We start from the raw sequence: 21,685 nt of genomic DNA, 5'->3' as shown, positions 1-21,685 counted from the left end.
GTCCGATTTTTACTTGATCCGTCCATTTAGATGGATCTGAAAATTCGTATAAAAAGCGAGATTTTTCTCGTACTTATCTCGTTTACAGCGGTCGGGCGAGAGTGTAGATCGGCGAAGAGCCAGGATGTCCCCAACAAAGCTGTTGTCTGTATCGCTTCTATGGATTCTGGTCTTGTTCGGAACCCTAGCTATCATTCAGGTACTCCGCTTTCCACTTCTTCTCTCCCCCTTTTCTTACTTTCTCAGTTGATGATCTTGGTGACTCTTATGGAGTAAGGAGTTTTACCGCGTCGATTCATCTCTCCCGCATGAATGTCCTCAAATTGTCCTTCTAGGTGTTCTACGGAGTCGATCCATGAATGAGAACCCTTTTCATTCTCAGATATCCCTTTCAATCTGCTTTTTTTTTTTCCCTTTTATTGCTGTTAGTTTTGTTCCCAGAATCAATTAAGCAATGCTGGAGTTCCCTCTGGTCGAAACGGGATTGATAGCGAGCTCGATGAGGTGAGGCAAGTAGCTGCCTACGGGCTTGCTTCTCCTTCTCTTTCTACTGTTGTGTTTCGGGCGTTGACTGTTTATACATCTCATTCCATCCTATCACACTGCCTTGACTATGCACATTGATGTTCTTTTGCCATATTTCTAGCCTTAGGTTTTTTTCCTCTCCTAATCATACATACAACGACCATCTTGCCATCTACTTCGGTCCTTTATTGTTTCTTGATTTTGTGCTCCACTGGTTGCTGGAGTTGAAATTTCAGATGATTTCTTGGTACTCTTAGTTATATACAAGTTGGATTAGCAATGCGGAGCGGTCAGAATTGGTCTTACAGAGCAACCTCCCTTTCCCCAATTGATCATTTGATATTTTGGTTTTTCAGGCAAAGAAATCAAATGAGGATTTGGAGGTGACCCACAAAGTATACTTCGACATTGAGATTGATGGAAAACCTGCTGGTATGTGATTTCCATGTAAATTTTAATAAGGTGCTATATATGCATGGTTAAGGAATACAAAGTATATATGGTTAACAAACCCAAAAAGAGATCTATGATCAAAATTATTTGGTAAAATTTTGTGAAATAGTCAATAAAAAAGGCAAACATTCCTGGATCCTCACCGAAAACAATTACTCAGATTGGACTGGCACATTGGGTGTTTGAACGCTCTTGCTCTTTTTTTCCCCCCTTCCTTTTGCATCCTCGCTTTTAAAACACCGCACCCAACCACATGCTGCATCACAAGTGCTTAAAGGAACTAGTGTGCATTGCTTGACCAACATCTACTAGTTAATGATTTAGTCAGTATGACTCTTAAGTGACTAATTGATGGTTTGATAATGCTATCTAAACCACTATGCATGCACCAAATGTGAATGCTAGATCATATTGATTTAACATTGGAACAAGAATTCATATGATGTAATGGCACAAGAAAAGGTAAAATGCATGCAGGTTTTGAAGAAAGAAAGAATAGAACAAACTATTTGCAGAGAGAAACATAATCTGACAGTCTGTACTATCTTATTTATCATCATATTGCCCAGCAATTATATGTAGTAATAGTAACCAGAAGACTTTCTCTTCCATTTGAAGTTGAAATAATATATTGAAGAGACTTTTGTTGCATGATATGATTACAATATCGCATCCTGACACGCATTGTTAATATTGCTTGAAGCAATGAACATGAAGTTTCCTTTTCTGTGTGAATATCAGCCACTAATATGCTATTTTAGATGTAAACATGTTTAATAAAAATATTTTCACTTGCAGGTCGCATTGTAATGGGCCTTTTTGGGAAAACAGTCCCTAAAACTGCAGGTACAGTATAATAGTGCATGTTGAAGTAAAATGTGGTAATAGTGGGTTTGCTTAGATAACCTTTCTTTAGGTCTAATTTTTTTTACAATCATCTTGGTTTTGCAGAAAACTTTCGAGCACTTTGCACAGGTACTCTCTCTCTCTCTCTCTGGGTTTTATTTCATAAACCTCGTATCTTTTCAAGTATTGAGAGCAAATTGTTTTAAGTCTGTCATTTTACTTGCATTCTAAATTTAAAATTTCATAATTTTGCTACTCGACTTTGTTGCAATTAAAGAGGTTACTCAATACAAACATCCAATGAGTCTTGGCAGCTTCTTTATGGGTTATTTGCTTTTCATGAAATACATCAATTATGACTGATCTCCAAGTATCCATTGAGACCTTATAGGTTTTCCATTTTGGGTTGCTTGACTTTTTGAATTAGAATTTTATGGATGTTAGTCTTATTTATGATACCTCTTCCATTGCAGGGGAGAAAGGTGTTGGAAAGAGTGGGAAGCCTCTCCACTACAAGGGGAGTACATTCCATAGGATCATTCCCAGCTTTATGATCCAAGGTGGTGATTTCACACTAGGAGATGGAAGAGGTGGAGAATCAATTTATGGTACCAAGTTTGCTGATGAGAACTTCAAATTGAAGCACACTGGTCCTGGTAAGATTGTAAACCCCATCGCAGTTGATAGTTACTAGTTACCATTTGAAGATTGAGCAGCTATTAAATATCCATTGGGTGTACATAAAATGTTAAAAGACAGCTTGGTTGCCTAAAAAGGGTACTTTTCTTGAGTACAGGGCTGCTGTCAATGGCAAATGCTGGGCCGGACACCAATGGCTCACAATTCTTCATTACAACAGTGACCACAAGCTGGTAACCGTCTGTCCTACCATTTTCAATTCTCATTGTTTTAGATGTATCAACTATCAAGGGATTTAGTAATTTGCAAACCTCAACTGTTGTATAAGCTGTACAGTCGAGGCTTTTCAATACTCCTTATCCAAAGGGTGGCCAATGATTTTGTAGGCTTCACAATCATTTTTTTTTCTTGTTTTGATACAGGTTAGATGGCAGACATGTGGTGTTTGGCCAAGTGGTATCTGGGATGGATGTGGTTTATAAGATTGAGGCCGAAGGGAGACAAAGTGGCACGCCTAAAAGCAAAGTTGTCATCGTAGACAGTGGCGAGCTTCCTTTGTGATCACTTGTTTTTCCTCCTTCACGTCAGCTTGTCTATTATAACGACCTTCCCTTTTCAATATCGTCTATGTGATACATTATAAGTTATGTACGATAGCATTTTAATTATATATAGTTTTCAGCCTTGACTCACTCTGGTTCTTGGAGGCCAAGAAAGGCTGTGCCTTCAAGGTATTGTGTTGATGTTGGCTCCTGATGCAAGCGGCAGTGGCACCTGATTTATGGTCTGTGAAGAGCATTTAGGCTGTGTTTGGTTTGAAAGAAAAGATAGGGAAAGGTACAGGTTTCCCTTCCATCCCCTACCTGTTCTTTGAAACCAAACACAGCCTTGGTATTAGGGGTGTTTGGCCGCAACAGCATTTATCAGTTTTGTTTTTACAAAATAAAAATAACTGTCACATCAGTAATACACATTGGCAAAGACCTCTACGATCAAGGGAAATACTTCGGCTCAGTGGCTGTCTGGAAAATACAGTCACAATTTATCCTGTGTTAAATTGTTGATGATTTCTGAAAACAAAGACGGCTGCATATCAAAAAATAAAAATCATTTTGTTTTTGTGGATGTGACAGTTATTTTTGTTTTGGGATACAAAATCGTAGAGAATATGTGGGTTAGTAAATATTGATAAAACTTTATCCTAGAGACGGTTTTCATTTTGGAAAGCAAAATCATATACACCCCCTTTAATTAACTTGGATGTAATGCAAATGGGAAATATATTTGCTTTTCCCAATGAGCTTCCGGGACCGTCCATGAATGAATTACGGCATAAGGTACGTGAGATGTCCTTGGATGTGCGGCTGTAGGATGTTGTGGTCAGGCAGGGAGGAAATTTTCAAAATTTGAACTATGTATTAAAAATTATTATAATTCATTATATCAATTTTTGTTAAAGAAAATTATTCAGATGGCTACTTATGAGAAACAAAATCTTTAAAAGCTTTTACCGTTTCCCAAAAAGAGAATCTTGAAGTTTTTCCCCTAACCAAGGCTTGCGCCTATTGGCGTCCTCTTTGAAGCGATGTAAAAGTTTATCAATGAGAAAAGCGTGGAGTTTTTATGTCAATTTTATTGATCTAGTATTTATATTGATAATCCATCTAGAACTTTATTTTGGATGAGGTTTTATATCGATTTATGATGTAAAATTCCACTCATCCAAACATTGATAAAACTGAATCAACATAAACTTTTACATCAATGACGTTATACATCATTTCCAAACATAGCCTTTAAGCCTTCATATTCAGCTTCTATCCAACTATCTTTAAAATAGCTTTTCAGATATCCATAAGGATGCTTTTGATTGTTATAATTGTCAGATTTTTATTAAAAAATTAAGTGTGTTTTATATTTTTTCATGTTTGTATTATCTTTTCATAAAACTAAAAATATAATTTCCTTTTATATTTATTTTGTTTAGTTAACCATCATCATTTGAGTCTTGTCCCAACTATATAGGGTCAGTTGCATGAGTTCCTAAATTTCATCCCCAATAATAGGGAGGTAGAATGTAATTAACTGAACATCTCTTTTTTTTTTTTGTATATAATAAATAAACATTGAATACAAAAAGGGGCTTCTACTAGATTTATGATGCAGTGGCATAAATATAGAAATAAGGTAAATCAGTGCAAAAAGTTTTCTTCACTATCTTTGTAAATTGAAATTTATACCTTTTCTTGGCAACTTTTAATTTTTTATTCCATAAAAATGCATAGTGTTTATAAATATACTGTTTTATTTTAAAATGATCAACTTTCTATGAACAATTGTAGTTCTTTTTTCTTAGGATAAAACTTCCCATGAAGTTTGGTAATTGCAATAACCTTCCCTGAACTTTTTGACAAAATTGCAAGTAGACCTTCTCTCATAGTCTTAAAGAGACAAAAATGTCTAAAATACCTAAGCAATTATAATTGAGATTGATTTCTACAGAAAAAAATAAACTTTATGAACAAAAAATAAGAGAATTTAATGTTGCAATTTTACCTCTGAACGGTTGATAATATTTTTGTCTCTAATTAGAAGATTCTAGCAAAGAGTGTCTACTTGCAATTGTGTCAGAAAGTTTAGGAGAGGATTGCAATTATTAAACTTCAGGGAGGTTTCGGAAATTTACTCTTTTCTTAATACTTGTAGCTAAACACTACATCCCTAATTATATGTGCATGTATGTGAAATGATCTAGCTAATTATCGAGATTCTAGTTAGCATTTTTTTTGGTGAACAAAGAAATTCATTAAGCCAAAGAGAAAACAGAAATACAGCATCCAGAGCACATCAAATAACAGAGATTCTAGGTAGCAATTGATCTAGGGAAATTCGAAATTTTCTGTCTGCATTGTAGAGAACTCTGGTTGTTGATCAATGTTTAAACACCATGATTATAGAAGATGCATCTTCATAGAAATATTTAATTACTTAAAAAAATAGAGTTAATACCCTATATTTTTACTAAACTATCACCTTGTGATTTTCAAAACTACTTAAATATGTCTTATTAAGGCTTTTAAAGATCGACATGAAAAATTAAAAGACAAAAATATATCCCTTGACTGTGCTTTAAATTTTCAAAATATGCACTTGACTGTTCTTACCAAAAACAAAGCCCTTAACAACTCTTTTCTTCACCCGCTTGTGAACCAATGTGGCTTCTGTTCTTTCCCCCCATTGCTAACACCCACTTCAAGTTAACATTGAATATTTAGTATGTGTTTGGAACTGTGGACATTTATTTACTAAATGTTTTGTATTTGATTTGTTTAGAAAACCGAAAAAAAATAATGAACCCTTTTATTGACACTTAGGCACCATTCGGCACCACATCAACAAAATAGTGAATACACCTACCCGTTGGGGGAAGCGCTAAAATGAAGATTCCCCAACAGTAAACTTACACATAAACCAAAGCCTACTTTTGTAAGTCCTATGCGTACGAATTCACATAATGGGAAAAATGCTGATGTGACACTTATGTGATAACATTTATTTAATAAACGCCCATGGTTCCAAACACCTTAGTCTATAGCTTTGAATACATGGAGGGGTATACCCAATAAATTTCAGGTAGGAAGATTATCAGATGGGAGGACAAACCAGGTGGCAACCTCCGTGGCCACCTTGGCAGTGTGGTATCCCTTGCCACATGTCGTAGACATCCTGGTGAAGTGCAGACATAAGCAATTCATGCTTAGATCACGTATTCACGTCTCTCATGGCTCTTTGCCTGAAGCCTAGAATCGAGCTTAGACACCGTCCACGGATTGTGATTGCATTCAATCATGTTTGGCTTTACCATGGATTATGCTCCATTGTGTAATCTGAAATACCGAACTCTGAATTGTCACTAGATTCTTTCCCAACTTTAACAGCGATTCCGTATCCGTTGCACTGTTCAAGCATCTAAATCAGGCAAGTTCTTTGTCCTCTGAAAAAATCCATGGTCATTCCACTGCTCAAATGTGCTCAGAAAAGAACAGAATATCTTCAACTAGTTTAAAAAGAATAGAAAGCTTCCCCTGACCATGTATACTCTCATTAATTTTATCAAAATGACAAATGGGCACAATCGAGCAAAAACTGAGATAGCTACGAAATTCTTTCGTTTGGGAGCATCTCCTTCGTGTTGAGGGTTCTGAGTCACAACATAATTGAGACGTTTGGGAGAATCTCATTTGCAGTTGTAGCTTGGAGATCCTTCTAGGGATTTTAGTGATGAAATTGTGAACTGCTTGAGGAAATAAGTGTGATCAATTGGTTATGGCCTATGAGAACTCTTTTCTTAAAGTTGAAAATATGGCTCCACAGAGTCTAGAAACAACAGTTTAGAACGGTTTGTGTTTTATCTAGTAAACCAAACGAGGTTTTCTGCCAAGAGGAACCCTAGTAATTTACTATTTTACTGCACAAGGCTGTTATTCCTATTTTTCCTAAGTTGAAAGAAAACAGTTAGTTTTGAGCATACAGAAGATTTATATTTCTAAAAGAGAGTAAACGTAAGCTCAGATTGAGTCAACCTTCATTTTTTTTTTGGGTGGTAAAAAGATTCACTAACACTGTGTTTGGTTTGAAGGAAAAAGTAAGAAAGGAAGGGAAAGGTAAGAGAACCCTTACAAAGTTTGTAAGGAAGAAAAGAAAAAGATAAAGAGAAACAAAACATACTCACAAAAGAAACATTCATCAAAAAAAAAAAAAAAAATTTACAAAAACAAAAGTCAAAAAGACAAGCAAAGCTCAAGCAAACAAACACGTTTCAGACAACCACAAAGGAGGGACGCCTTGAAGTCAAAAAGGATGCCAACCAACCCAACATTTTTTAAGGTTGGGCACTTGGGCTTGGGTTGGCCAAATTTCTTCAATTCTTTTCAATTTTTTAAAAACAAGGTTAGGTGATTAATTGATAGCTTTAATATTAGTTTATACATGGGTACAAAACCATGGTGATTTAGAAATATTATACTTGTGTCGCACCAAAAGTCCTAACCTTAAAACTAAGAATGTTGGAAATCTTGGGATCAGATTGCCCAAGGCCTTAACCCTAACCCGACCAGACTATTTGGATTGGGTTTGGTCGAAGAAGCCCTAGTGGTGACACGAGACTCCACTTTCTAGCTCATTAAGGCTGTATTTGCTTGCTTCTGAAAGGAAAATACTTGGCTCCTACCATGTGGAGGACATGTGTCCTACAGCCATTTTACAGAATAGTACACTAATTTAGAATTCAAGGGTTTAAAATTTAGAGTATAGATTTTAGGATTTCAAGTTTAGGTTTAAGGGTTTAGATGTAAAAATCAGGAGGTGATAGGATGCATGTCCTCCAACATATTAGAACCAACTATTACCCCTTGAAAATAAGTGAGAATTATAAAATTGTGGGAAGTTCAATAAACTTTAGGAAATGTCTTAATGATTTTCCCACAACTCACCCTTTCTCAGCTGGTAAGGTCTCTAGCAGTTTGTAGAAGAAACTTGGGATCAAATCCTACCGTCACAGAATTTGATCTTCTTCCAACAAGCCACTGCAGTCTGCAGCCGCGAATTGGGGGTAGCCCGTCTCCCAACCTCCATCATGGGGAGATGTTTTCAATGTGTCGTTATAGTATCTTATTCGTTGATTTATTGGAATCATTTGCTATTAACACATTCGGTTTCACTGTCACGGTGTCACCAGAGTTTGGGGGGCTGTGGGTTTTAGGGGATGGACTACCGCCCCATTGTGTAAAATAAAAAAAAAAAAGCAAGTTTAGTCTAGTTCGCATCCCCATACTTCTTTGCTTCTATGCTTCTTTTCTCTGGTCTTGCCATTTCTGTGCAAAACCACCATACAAGGCTACAAGTTCCTCTAAGTCTTAATTTTGGGTTTCTTCTGCATCACACCCTTGCAGCTGCAGGGGAGTACCAAGGCTACGAGTTAGGCCTCAAGACCTAAAGCGTAAATACCTATAAAATACAAGTCCAAATTGGATTGTGATTCCTTGAGCCACAGCACACTGCTCGGGGGAAAAATGATATTCACCTTATGTTCATTAGCTCCTCTTTCACTTTATAATTGTGCCAAAGTTGTTGATTGTCAATCGAGAGGAAAGCTCTAAGCTCTTGTACCTTGTCAAATGGAGGAATGGAGATCCAACAGCAAGTTTTTGGATAAGAGTGCAAGTAGAAGCCCGACTATACCATCAAACAAAACAGAGCATAAATGGAAAGGTTAAAACACACACACGCACAAACAGAAACAAGAAACAAGATGTCAAGATCTAAGTAGTTTGGCTCAGTAGTTTACACCCATGAGAAAGAACAGCGTAAATGCATTATCAGAAAATTGAAGAGTGCAAGTAAATCCTATACCACCCCATTATTCCTGTTTCATAGTCTACATCTTTCCTCACCTGACCAGAGTAAATGAAAACAACCAGCATTCCAGATATGCCCCCCATATCCCAACATACACCTAGAGCCTACAGAGTACTCAAATATGAAGGCAAGGGACATTAAAGAAGGTCCAAAATAGCCGAAGAAATTGAGAAGAGCCAAGCAAAAATGGTCATGCAATGATGAAAAGCCTCAAGGGGACTTTGATAGTTTGTTGGGGCCAAATTTGGAACAAAATAAAGCAGAGTTTTGGGATTGAAAGATTAGGGAATATTTCTAGTAAATAGAATGTCCAGAAATCAGAAACAGCATTCAACTACCATGAACAAGAAGTAAAATTTTCTGGATAGAGCGATTTTTTTCGATAATTACCGGATAGAGTGATTAACATCCAAAATCTAAAGACTTTTTTTATTCTGGTAATAATATTAAAATCATAAATAAAAAACTAGAATTTCTGTAAAGCACACAGTACCATAAAAATTAAAGAAGGATTACAGACACAACTCCCTCCCAATTTTTGGATTAGCACCACACCAACCTTAACTGAATCTACTAATCCAAAAAAAATGTGAAAATAGATAAGAAGATGTCCAATTTGGAGGACTTTATGGTTTATGTCCATCAAAATGCATGGATTATACCACTCTAAGATTTTAAAGAAGAAAACCAAAATTCTATTAGTAAGAAAAATCCCCTATTTCAGATATTCCTGCTTTATAAATTCATAGAGACGAAATCTGGATATTACTAGGAAATATTGATCTTCAAAATAAAGAGAATAGAAATCTAATAATTTCTACTAAAACCACCTAATAGCTTCAAAGATTTCCCAACATAGACATAAAAAACCACTATGTGACAAATAAAGACATGAATCTATTAACTATTTTATGAGGATACCTTGCAAGGTGTGAGATAGCACTGTTGGGTCCACAAAATCCTTCAAAGGAATCCAGCACATCTTATTCTACCTTTGCACACCTCTAGGGTCCTTGGTTCATAGATTTTTTTTTTTTAATTATTATCAATAACTGAACATATGTTGCATTAAAAGAAAGAGGTGGTAGCCTCAATTCTAAGAGAAAGGAAATACAGACCAATACAAGGAACAGACCAAGGCTGCCAATAACACAATCTCTTCGATTATACTTGGTTATACAAATTAACCTCTGGGCCTGGGGTCCACCCAAATCAAATTCTCTCTAGCCCTTTCTAAAGAATCAGTAAGGCTATTAGCAAATTGAGGAGCTCACTTGAACAAGCAGTTCAAGTTATTTTCTTTAATCAAATGACCGAGAGTCCAAGGACTTGAATCTATTGGAGCAAACCGTGAAATGACAACATTGCAATCACCTTCCACTATTTTTTTACATTTGAAAATTTGTAATGATGCCAATCTGAGACCTTGACGTAAAGCAAGCATCTTGGATCTGAAGGAGTTACCCATTCCAAGAGGCCATGAGAAGTTTAGTAATACAGTTTCATTTTCATCTCTTATCACCCACCTATACTTGACTGTCATGGATTTCCATAACTACATCCACCAAAATTTTGTTTGAGTCTTCTTACAGGATTTTCCAAAAGTTGGATGGTTGGTATCCTTGGATGTATAAAACCAGCAACAGTAGACCACCCTCTTGAGCAATGAGTCCATCAAGGATCCTTTGAAATCCTCCTTACGTCAAGGTCCAATGAACCACCCATACCACTTCCTATTCTTTATTTTCAAAAATCCCCACATTTTGTTCATACCATACATTATACAAGCTGCCCTTGTGCATGACCAAAGAATCTTTCCCTTATTAGTATGGACTTGAATTACATGGAATAAAAAATCCATCAAAAGTTAGGTATGGTGTTGAGGGCCCGGGAATAGGATCTCGTCACAGGTCGGCCCACGGGGAAAACCTCCTGTTTTCCCTTGTTCCTTCCTGCTCGTGATGAACCTATCTTGGCACCTTCGGTGATTTGTCCAAGAGATCACCAACTCTCCTAACTCACTCTTGACTGAATAATTTGATATCTCATTCAATAATGGGGTCTCCTTAAATAGGAGATTACAAGAGTCCTAATCAAAGGGAGTCTCCTTGCTGAATAGGGAGACTTCCAGTTTTATCTTGCTAAGGATAAGATAAGCTAATCCTAATCTGATAAGCTACTAACAAGATAAGATAAGCTAAGCTAATCCTAATCTGATAAGCTATTAACAAGATAAGATGAGAGATAAGAACAATAAGATAAGAACAAGCAAAATGAGCTAATCTAATCTAGATAAGGCTGCTGTTGCCGAACTGGGTAGGATGAGCATCACTGAATCCTTGCTACTGCTGGCGGTGGGCCCGGGGCCTGTTGCTGCCGGCGGCGATGGTACGCCTTCCCGAGGAAGGCGTCCATAACATTACTCCCCTCCTGGACTACGAGCTTGTCCTCAAGCTCGAAAGCTGGATATGTGGCTTGGAACACTGCCAATGGGATCCATGTGGCTTCTGTTGGTGGTAGATCACACCCCACCAAGACTTCAAGGATTCCACGATTAAAACGAGAGCGGGTGACAGTTTTAGGCTGGGGGACCAGTTTGCCATCTTTCAAGGGTGGCAGGGAGGGAACTTGGTCCGGGGGAACACCCGTAAATGGTTTCAGCAAGGAGATGTGGAAGACATCATGAATTCGGCTAGTCTCTGGCAATTCTAGCTGGTAGGCCACACTGCCAATCCGTCGCAGAACCTTGTAGGGCCCATAGTACTTAGGGGCCAGCTTCGGGGCAGCCTTGTGGCGCAAGGAGCGCTGCCGGTAGGGCTGGGGCTTCAACCAAACAAATTGTCCTGGATCGAACGACAGTTCCCGGTGGTGCTTATCATAGTGGAGCTTCATGCGGAGCTGGGCCTGCTGTAAGCGAATGCGGACGTCGGCGAGGAGGGCGTCGCGGTCTTGTAAGGAGTGATCGATTGCGTCCAAGCGAGTAGATCCAGGCTCGTAGGACAGCAAGCGGGGAGGATCCCTGCCGTAAACGACGAGAAAGGGAGTCATGCCGAGGGAGGAATGGTAGGCTATGTTGTAGCAGTACTCGGCCCAAGGAAGCCATTCCAACCACCGTCGAGGTTGATCGCCTACGAAACAACGGAGATACATCTCGATAGTGCTGTTAACCACTTCTGTCTAACCGTCGGTTTGTGGCCGGTAAGCTGATGAGTAGGCCAGGGTGGTGCCGTGTAATCGAAATAACTCTTTCCAGAAGGCACTGGTGAAGACCGGGTCTCTATCGCTAACGATGGATTCCGGCAACCCATGTAAGCGAAAGATATGTGTAAAGAAGACGAGGGAAACCGAAGTGGCACTGTACGGGTGCGATAGAGGAATGAAGTGCGTGTATTTAGAGAAGCGGTCGACTACCACAAAGAGAACTGATTTGCCCCCTACCTTGGGAAGTCCCTCAATGAAGTCCATGGAGATGTCGGCCCAGATCTGCGATGGGATGGAAAGGGGCTGAAGGAGGCCTGCCGGGTGTAGGTTTTCCCATTTGTGTTGTAGGCATGTGGAGCAATTCTGGACAAAATCTGGAATAGAAGTCTTCATACCTCGCCAATGGAAATCAGTCCGGACGCGGTATAGTGTTTTTTGAATGCCCTCGTGGGTGGAGTTATGGATGCTGGTGATGATGGTGGGAATCAACGGGCAGTCTGCTGGAAGATGGACTCGTCCCTTATACAGTACCAACCCGTCGTGAAGTGACCAATCGGGGCCGGCCGTGCCGGTCTGGATCTTCTGCAGTAAGAGCGACCATTCTGGGGACTGTGGTGCTGCCTTCTTAATGTCGTCAAACAGAGAGATCTGAGGTTGGGAAATGCTACATAGAACCATCACGTCTTCTTCTCGCCTAGACAAGGCATCAGCTGCGCGATTAGAGGATTCCGCTTTATATTCCACCCGGAAGTCAAACCCGAGCAGTTTGCTAACCCAATGCTGCTGAGGGGAAGTGGTGAGACGCTGCTCTAACAGGTATTTGAGGCTGTAATGATCAGTTTTGACGATGAACGACCGCCCCCACAAATACGGCCTCCAGTGCTGGATGGCTCGGGCAAGGCCGATTAGTTCGCGCTCATAGGCTGGAAGCTTCAGATGCCGGTCAGCCAATCTACGGCTGAAGAAGGCGATCGAGTGCCCTTGCTGCTTTAGTACGGCCCCGATACCCACTCCGGAAGCATCGCACTCGACTGTAAATTTGAGGGCGAAATTAGGTAATTGCACGACAGGGGTTGAAGACAGTGCATTTCGCAGTGACAGAAAAGCTTCATCAACTGCGTCGTCCCACCGGAAGGAGTTTCTCTTCAATAGGTTGGTTAACGGGGCTGCCAACACTCTATAGTTCTATACAAATTTGCGGTAGTAACCCGTTAAACCGAGGAACCCGCATAAGGCCTTAGCGGATTGAGGTTTGGGCCATTGTGTTATAGCCTGAATCTTGGAACTATCAACTGTTACACCCTGCCCATGGATGATGTGGCCGAGGTAAAGAACCTGTCGCTCCCCGAAGGAGCACTTGGACCGTTTCTGGAATAAGTTGTGTTGGCGTAGGAGTACGAAAACGGTCCTCAGATTGTGGACATGCTCTACCCATGATTTGCTGTAAACGAGGATATCATCAAAGAAAACTAAAACAAATTTGCACAAATGGGGCTGGAATACCTCGTTCATTAGTGACTGAAATGTAGATGGTGCATTGGAGAGTCCGAATGGCATTACTAAAAATTCGAAGTGGCCATGGTGGGTGCGAAAAGCAGTTTTCTTCACGTCACCGGGAGCCATGCGAACTTGGAAATATCCGGACCTAAGGTCCAACTTAGAGAAATACTAGGCACCATGCAACTCGTCCAGCGGTTTGTCAACAACGGGAATAGGGAACTTATCTTTGATCGTCCGGTCATTGAGTTCTCTATAGTCAACACAGAACCTCCACGTTCCATCTTGCTTCGCCACCAACAGAACCGGCGAAGAGAAGGGGGAGTGACTTTTGCGTATGATCCCTTGGTTCAGCATCGCTGTACATTGTTTTTCTATCTCATCCTTCTGTAAGTGAGGGTAGTGATAAGGCCTGACAACGACTGGTGCTGAACCCGCCACCAAAGGAATACGATGGTCGCAAGCTCGGGAAGGGGGAAGGCCCTTCGGTTCCTGGAACAGATCTGAAAACTCGGCGAGAAGTTTTTGCATGGCTGCTGATTCTGTCTGGAGTGCATGAACCTGCGGTGTCTTTTCTTTAACCCTGCAACCGTGCCATGAAACTTGCTTGCCATTCAGATGGAAGGTCATGGTGAGTGCGCTGAAGTCCCACAAAATCGGGCCTAGGGTAATTAACCATTTGACCCCAAGAACAATATCGAACCCATCCAATGAGAGTACAAATAAATCAACAAGAATTAGTTCAGAATTGACCTATACTGGGACGTCCTTACAAATCCCTGGACTGTGAACTTTTTCACCATTTGCGACGGCTACCTGTAGTCGCGGCCGGAGTTCCATTGGTAGTTTTAACTGCAGGGCTGCATGTTCACTTATGAAGTTGTGTGTGCTCCCTGAATCGACGAGAATGCGCACCGACTGACCTGCGATCTGTGCCTGTAACTGCATGGTCTGAGAGGTTTTAATACCGGTGATCGCATGGAGAGAGATCTCTGGTTCGAATGTGACGGGTTCCCCTTCCTCCTCTTGCTCATCTATGAGAAGGCAAAAAAGCCTCTTGCATCTATGTCCTGCCGAGTAGAGGTCATCACAATTGAAACATTGACCTCTCGCTCGGCGCTCTGCCATTTCTGCCCTGGTCAAGCGCTTGATGGGAGGAGTGACCATGTTACTGCCTGTACTTGTCACTGCTCTAGAGGTGGTGGTCGTGGGAGGCTTCATTTCCCGGCTGGTAGCAGAAGAGGGGGTCATTGTTGTTGGTCTTGGGGGTACCCACGAGTTCGGTGGACGACCCACATTAAATATTCCGCGGCTGAGCTGCAGTTTGCGCTCGAATGCGCGGGCTAAGTTCATGGCTGTGACCAAATTTGGGGGATTCTGCATCTCGACATCCACTCGCAGGGGTTCTGCTAACCCAGCTGTGAACATATCGACTTGCTGGTCTGGTCGCACGGAGGATGCCCTCGCGAGGAGGGTTTGGAACTGTCGCTGGTATTCAGCAACTGTTCCGGTCTGTTTAAGTTTAATTAGCTCGCCCAGTGGATTGCTGGTCAATGGGGGTCCGAACCGAAGAAGGCAATAGGATTTAAACTAGGGCCAACTGAGCCCGGGTTCTTCTTGCTCTTACCGATAAAACCAAAGTTGTGCTTCTTCTGTTAAATGAAAGGCGACTAGGCTTACCTTGTCCTGGTCATTTGTCCGTTGATTCCGGAAGAACTGCTCGCAGCGATACAGCCAGCCTAGGGGTTCTCCGTTGCCGTTATACGATGGGAACTCCAGCCTGCTGTACTTGGGGATGATGGTTGCTCCATGGCCAACGGACTGCTGTTCGCCGGAAGACTCTGGCAGATCTGGCCGGCGGTCGTTAGCTGTTGTCCCTCCATCAGAGTTCCTTTCCATGCTGGAAAGAAACATCTCCATTAGTCGTCGTAGTTCTCGCACTTCACCTTTGATCTCACGAACTTCGGAGCTGGTCTCCACGAGTTGGTGCTCGAGGTCGTGGACCCTGGAAGGTAGCTGTTCCAGATCTCCCATGACGCCTTGCTCTGATACCAAGTTGTTGTGGGCCCTGGAATAGGATCTCGTCACGGGTCGGCCCACGGGGAAAACCTCTTGTTTTTCCTTGTTCCTTCCTGCTCGTGATGAACCTATCTTGGCACCTTCGGTGATTTGTCCAAGAGATCACCAACTCTCCTCACTCTTGACTGAATAATTTGATATCTCATTCAATAATGGGGTCTCCTTAAATAGGAGATTACAAGAGTCCTAATCAAAGGGAGTCTCTTTGCTGAATAGGGAGACTTCCAGTTTTATATTGCTAAGGATAAGATAAGCTAATCCTAATCTGATAAGCTACTAACAAGATAAGATAAGCTAAGCTAATCCTAATTTGATAAGCTATTAACAAGATAAGATAAGAGATAAGAACAATAAGATAAGAACAAGCAAAATGAGCTAATCTAATCTAGATAAGGCTGTTGTTGCCGAACTGGGTAGGATGAGCATCACTAAATCCTTGCTACTGCTGGCGGTGGGCCCGGGACCTGTTGCTGCAGGCAGCGATGGTACGTCTTCCCGAGGAAGGCATCCATAACATATGGTGCCAGGTGCATCACAAACATTGAGAAAAAAATGATTAGTACTTTGTAGTATAGGGACAAGGAGCAGGTGATTAGTGTCTTTCCCACTCCTGAAACAAAGAATGCACATATTAGATGGGAGGCAAAATAGTTTCCATTTGTGTTGGAGCATTTAAGCATTTCACAAGTTTTGATTGTGTACAATGTTGCTTCCTAACAGAAGACCTTGATCTTTGGAGGAGCAAGGCCTCCATAAGTCCCTTTTTTGGGATAGGGGGGGAGGAGGGGGATGATACATTAAGAGCACAAAAGAAAGAAGAACAAGAGAAAAACCCTAAGTGTCATGGGCCAAGATTCTCTTATCAACAACACCAACTAGAAAAGAGCTTCTTTAAGGAAACCTAGAAGGGAACAACCTCCTCCCAACCATAGTCCCTAAAATCCCTTCTGAAACCAAAGTCCCGAGACAACCCATACCCTGAGAAGGACACCAAGTCTATAGAAAGATAGGGAATGCAGTCTTGGGAAACAAGAACAAGAGGGCTGTCCCCCTTCTGAAACCAAAATCCTGGAAGCAAGAATTTATTTCTATATTTTTCAACTCACTTACTGTATCAAGTGGATTTTAAAATTAGACACCCCCTAAAAAAATTATAGGATTTTTATAAATGTCACCACATGAAGGGGGTGATTTCTAACCACCATCCAACTTCAACCCTCCCCCCAAAGCATACACACACACACACACAAGAAGGGTCATTGTGAATGCCACATTAAGGTCTACCCACCTAATTTGGCATTTTTCAACCAAGGAACCAATATATGTTTCCTAAGAGAATCCTGCAAAAGTACAGGGAAGTCCCTTCTTGCCACTACTGAAGATTGTCAAGAGAGCAACCACCTGTTTGGCTTGATCTTTGCCCCCCCCCCCCCTCCCCCTCCAATGAGGGAACTTGTCCCAAGTTTACCTTTGATAGAAAATATCATCAGAACCCTCCATCATAACTTGTCCTCACGACAAATTGAGCTCACTATCCACTCTTTCTCATGCTTGGAATTACCTCCTGCAGGTGAAGAAAATTTACTAAAATCAAAATACTAATACACTCACCATAGGTTTCTTTATGAACTTAACTAATCACCATCCATTTGATCAGAAGAAATAAAAGAACATAAGAGCTATTGCTTTATGCAATGTTAAATCTTGGGCTGGAAGCCTGGAAAGCATGAGAATTGAAGTTTTAGTCTAAGAACGGCTGCTTCGTACAAAAAATCCAGAGGTTAGGTCTTCAAGGTTTTCAAGGTTAATTCAAGGTTTTCAAGAAAACTTCGCACCAGTTGTACATAGTAGAACAGGCTAATGTTATTGGTTAATATAAAAAATTACTAATATATGCATGCCAGAATAGTATCTATTCCTTAATGGTAATGGTCCACGTTCCCGGAAATTTCATTCAAGACAGACGATCTTTGGTCTTTCCATAACTGGAGGCATCATATAATGGCTTGGAAACTGTAGGACTATGCTTACTGATTATACAACCACATCCCTGAAACTGTTTAACAGTAACTTAACTCACCAGCTAGTTTGTACTTTCTCATGGGAAGAAATAATTCTAGTCATAGGTAGCTTTGAAAAACAATAGTTTGAAGGTAATAACCAACAAACTATCTCAAGTGGCATTTACCTCTTTGTAACCCAGAGAACTGTTGCAGTGCCAGATCAGACTTCAGAGATTGAGAAACTCAGGCTTCTTCCTACCTAATCACTATCAGTTATTCTCAACGAAATGTGAAAGCAAGGAAAGGCAAGCATTTAGAACATAAATACCTCATCATGTTTGCGGGTGGAAGAGGAAGATGCTAAGCCCACACAGCAATAGTCCTTATAAGACAACAGAAAACATGATCACATGAGCAATATAATCGCTAGCAGAATTATGACCACGACAACTGAAGAGACTAATCCATAAAACCTGCACTAGACGAGGACACACTGACACATGATCACATAAGCAATATAATCACTAGCAGAATTATGATCATGACAACTGAAGAGACTAATCCATATAACCTGCACTAGACGAGGACACACTGGCACATTAAACAGACCACTTAAATTTTATTTCCTTTGGACGCAGACACGACCAGCCCGACTAAATTAACGAGAAGCAAGTACTGACCGTTGAAGAATGCTTAACATGACCAACTTTACGATAGGCAATAGTGGGGGAATTGGAACTACTGAGATCGCTTCATGCCTTCGCATATTCCCCCTTGCTATTGTTGCTGTTGGCGTTGCCATTGTTCTTGGAGGTCATTCCGCGGCGCTGATGAACGATATTGGTGAAATTAGTAGAGAGATCAGAGTAGAGCGAGATGACCTTGGAGATATTCCCATTAATCTCCCGAATAAGGGCAACATTCTTTGTAAGATTATCTGGGATCTTGGACTGGTGATTCTCGTTAACCTGTTGAATCAAAGCCCGATTTTGATCCAAGACCGTCTGGACCTGACGAAAACTCTTACTTAAAGTCTCCCACGCCTCCATGTCGCCTCCCTCGGCATCGTCGTCGCAGTTCACATCGTCGCCATCTCCAAATCTGTTACCACCGCAGCCACGCCGTTGGTTGTAGGTGCCGTTCTTCTTCTCGTCATGGAAACGAAGCTGGTGGTCATTGGAGCTTTCGTCCATGCTCGATTCTGCGGCGGAGGAAGAATCAATCGTTGTCTTACATGAACGAGTGTTCTGCGTCTCAACCTCTCGGATTCTCTCTAATGGATAGCTCATTTTGGATCGAAGGAAACAAGTGGATTCATAGGGATGAGGATCGAGTATTTATTTATCTGCGAGGAAAGAGAGCGAATATTGACTCGGCGTGGCTCATGCCTTTTCTGATTGGACTAAGAGGTGTGTAATCGACTGGATAAATATATAAATAAAAAATTATAAATATCTTCCACCACGCCGGACCGCCCTGGGAGATATTTCTACGCGGTTTGCACCACGTTCGACTCGAGTGTCGACCGGGTTGGACCGGAAGAGACCCGGAGACTCTAGAACGTGAGATGGAAAAGTTGGGAAAGGCCTTGGCCCTTGCTACCGGTGACAGTTCAACAACGTTGGTCTTGTCACTTGTGGTTTAGTTGCAGAGGACGGTGGTTATGGTAGAGGGGAGAGTAGGGGAAGAAGAAAGGTATGGGGATTTTTTATGGGAACATGAGAGAATTTTAATAATTTATTATTAAATAAAATAACTAATTTTGTTTTTATTTTTTACCACATGTGAATACGAGAGAATTTTAAATGGGACCTACTTATAATTTCCTAGATTTTTTTTTGACTTGAGGTTCAATAGGAATCCAATTATATATTCTTTTCTACAATTATTAATTATACATTAAATAGTTTTTATTTTATTGTTGGTAACGTCCGAGATTAAAGATCCTAGATAGGGATGGTAATGAGGTGGGTTTGAGGAGGGTTTTGTAAATTTTAGATCAAAGCTGCCTCCCTAAAACTCCTAACCCATACCCACCCCAAAACCTATGGTAGGTTGGATTTTGAGAATCCAAACCCTCCTCACACATGAAAATGCAAAACCCTCCCCACATTCAAGGTTTGGAGCTAGGGCTGCAAATGGATCAGATCATGATCATGATCCAAGATCCAATCCTATTTGGTCAAATTCGGATCCCCCCTATTCAGATCTTTTGATTAGATTTATAATACATATATATGTTATTTATTTATAAATATATTTTTATATTATAGTTTTATAAATTTCTTATATTATTTATTTTTTATAAAAAACATGTATATATATGACGAAAATAATTAAAAAATACTTGCATTTTTTATTTTTTTTATTTAACTTAGTATATTTTATTTTTATTTTAATAATTTATTAACTTTTAAAGAAAACAAGTTGGACCAGATCATATCCGAAGGTCCAACTTATCGATAGGATTCGAATACAAATCGAGTTCTACCAAATTTGATCGAATCTTCAAATCGGATTGGATCCAACATGAGCAATGTTAGATCGGATTTGAATATACCCTTATATGAATCTGATATGATCTGTTTGCATCCCTAGTTAGGGTGGGTTTAGTTTAAAACCTACATCTAATTTCCTATTATTTTTTGTTATATGTAAGCAATAAATAAGTAAAATAATATAACTTAATATTATAAACTTAAGTAAAATAATATACTAGTTGGGGCGGGTTTAGTTTATTGCTTATCGCTTATAAGCAATAAATAAATAAATAATACAAACAAACAACAAATTTTCCAATTATTTGATTAAGACATGTAAATTATCAAATTATCCCTCACATAAAATTTAAAATATTATTAAATTTAACATCTAATACATTAAGTTTATATGCTTTCAATTTTCAACAAATTAGGGAGGATCAAGTTTAACCTAATACCATACCCTGTACCAATATAGGTTATAAAATCCTAAAAGTAGCCTCCACCCCAAAACCTGCCCTTCAAGAAAAAAACCCACCCCAATCTGGGTAGGGTAAAAATTGTCACCCCCAATACTGGAGTTTCAAGTACAGGCTACCTATAATTTTTTCAGTTTTTTTTTTTTAACTTGAACAATACCATAATATTATGTCCATTATTTAAGAAAACTATCAACAATGTCTCTAATATTGCCTTTTGGCGTTAAAAAAAAAAATTGCCTCTATCATTTTAACAGTGTTTTTGTCTAACATTGAACTTTTCAACTTAATTTAGGTTGTGTTTGAAAATGATGGAAATTAGTGTGAATACAAATATATAGAATGTAAAGCGGTTCATATAAATTGTAAAGTTGGATTAGTTTTGTACTAACAAATTTACCTTCTTACCAAACAGACTTTTAAGTATAATAGATGCAGACATAAATTTCAATAAAGCAATTTTTATTTTATCAAAAGCCCACTTGAATGCAAATTTACTTCTTTTTACTGATGTACTTTTACATCTTACTATCAATGTAAATATGCATTGGTCTATCATTTGTCAATGCATAAATGTAATGTCAAATACAGGGAAAAGTGAATCAAAGTGCAAATTTACCGAATTGGGATTTACATTCCATTTGCATCGTTTCCAAACACAACCTTAAGGTCCAAGATAACCCTATAAATTCTTCAAGGTCAAAAAGCGGCTTTTTGTCAAAGTTCAAGGATTGCCAGGCCTTAGAGTCACAAGCCTCACAAGCCAAGCTTGATTGGATTCTGCGCTAAAAACTTGATTTAAACCGAATCAAATCAAGCTTGAATAGCTAACGAAAAACAAGATTCATATCCAACCCTAACTGAAGTTACTGAACCTAATGTTGGACGCTCGCGCAGATGATACCTAGATTATTTGCAACACCAAAGGGAAAGAAGCATCAATTGACCCCATAGAGTCTTCTCCTCCATAGGCTTACAAGTTTCAACCAGATGTCCAATGATGATTTCCACCGGGATATCTGGTTATAAGCCTACCAAAAATAAATGTTCAATGATGATTTCCACG

The 21,685-nt window shown here is 39.9% G+C and overlaps 1 protein-coding gene and 1 long non-coding RNA gene across 4 annotated transcripts; one reads left to right on the top strand and one right to left on the bottom strand.

The window, feature by feature from the left end:
- Window positions 1-3,155, top strand: LOC148868987 (peptidyl-prolyl cis-trans isomerase CYP20-1-like). 3 transcript variants are annotated; one of them, XM_088970816.1, is made up of 8 exons: window positions 44-199; window positions 442-504; window positions 882-957; window positions 1,777-1,824; window positions 1,930-1,953; window positions 2,298-2,480; window positions 2,621-2,696; window positions 2,886-3,155. In XM_088970816.1, the coding sequence occupies exons 1-8, from the start codon at window positions 125-127 to the stop codon at window positions 3,022-3,024; spliced, it is 684 nt and encodes a 227-aa protein (XP_088826942.1). In that variant the 5' UTR covers window positions 44-124; the 3' UTR covers window positions 3,025-3,155. The 3 variants fall into 3 exon arrangements, with proteins under 3 accessions (XP_088826943.1, XP_088826942.1, XP_088826941.1); XM_088970815.1 differs by having other exon boundaries at window positions 71-199; window positions 430-504; XM_088970817.1 differs by lacking the exon at window positions 442-504 and having other exon boundaries at window positions 1-199.
- A 2,840-nt stretch (window positions 3,156-5,995) lies between these two features.
- LOC148868986 (uncharacterized) lies at window positions 5,996-19,059 on the bottom strand. Its single transcript, XR_016108353.1, has 6 exons — window positions 18,341-19,059; window positions 17,989-18,042; window positions 17,846-17,919; window positions 17,126-17,221; window positions 8,546-8,697; window positions 5,996-6,457 (listed from the first exon to the last, which is right to left on the bottom strand). It is a non-coding gene; the product is annotated as an uncharacterized LOC148868986 (long non-coding RNA).
- Between the last annotated feature and the right edge of the window lie 2,626 nt (window positions 19,060-21,685).

The sequence above is a fragment of the Nelumbo lutea genome, chromosome 2, assembly GCF_056320005.1.
Source record: "Nelumbo lutea isolate HS-2025 chromosome 2, American lotus-T2T, whole genome shotgun sequence".
Lineage (NCBI taxonomy): Eukaryota > Viridiplantae > Streptophyta > Magnoliopsida > Proteales > Nelumbonaceae > Nelumbo > Nelumbo lutea.
This window is presented reverse-complemented; position numbering and strand designations above follow the sequence as displayed.

What these genes read in the sequence shown, in the direction of transcription:
- LOC148868987 (XM_088970815.1), top strand. Translation starts at nt 125, where the DNA reads ATGTCCCCAACAAAGCTGTTGTCTGTATCGCTTCTATGGATTCTGGTC. An exon ending in GAACCCTAGCTATCATTCAG is followed by an intron (nt 200 to 429) that starts GTACTCCGCTTT and finishes TATTGCTGTTAG; the next exon opens with TTTTGTTCCCAGAATCAATT. An exon ending in ACAACAGTGACCACAAGCTG is followed by an intron (nt 2,697 to 2,885) that starts GTAACCGTCTGT and finishes GTTTTGATACAG; the next exon opens with GTTAGATGGCAGACATGTGG.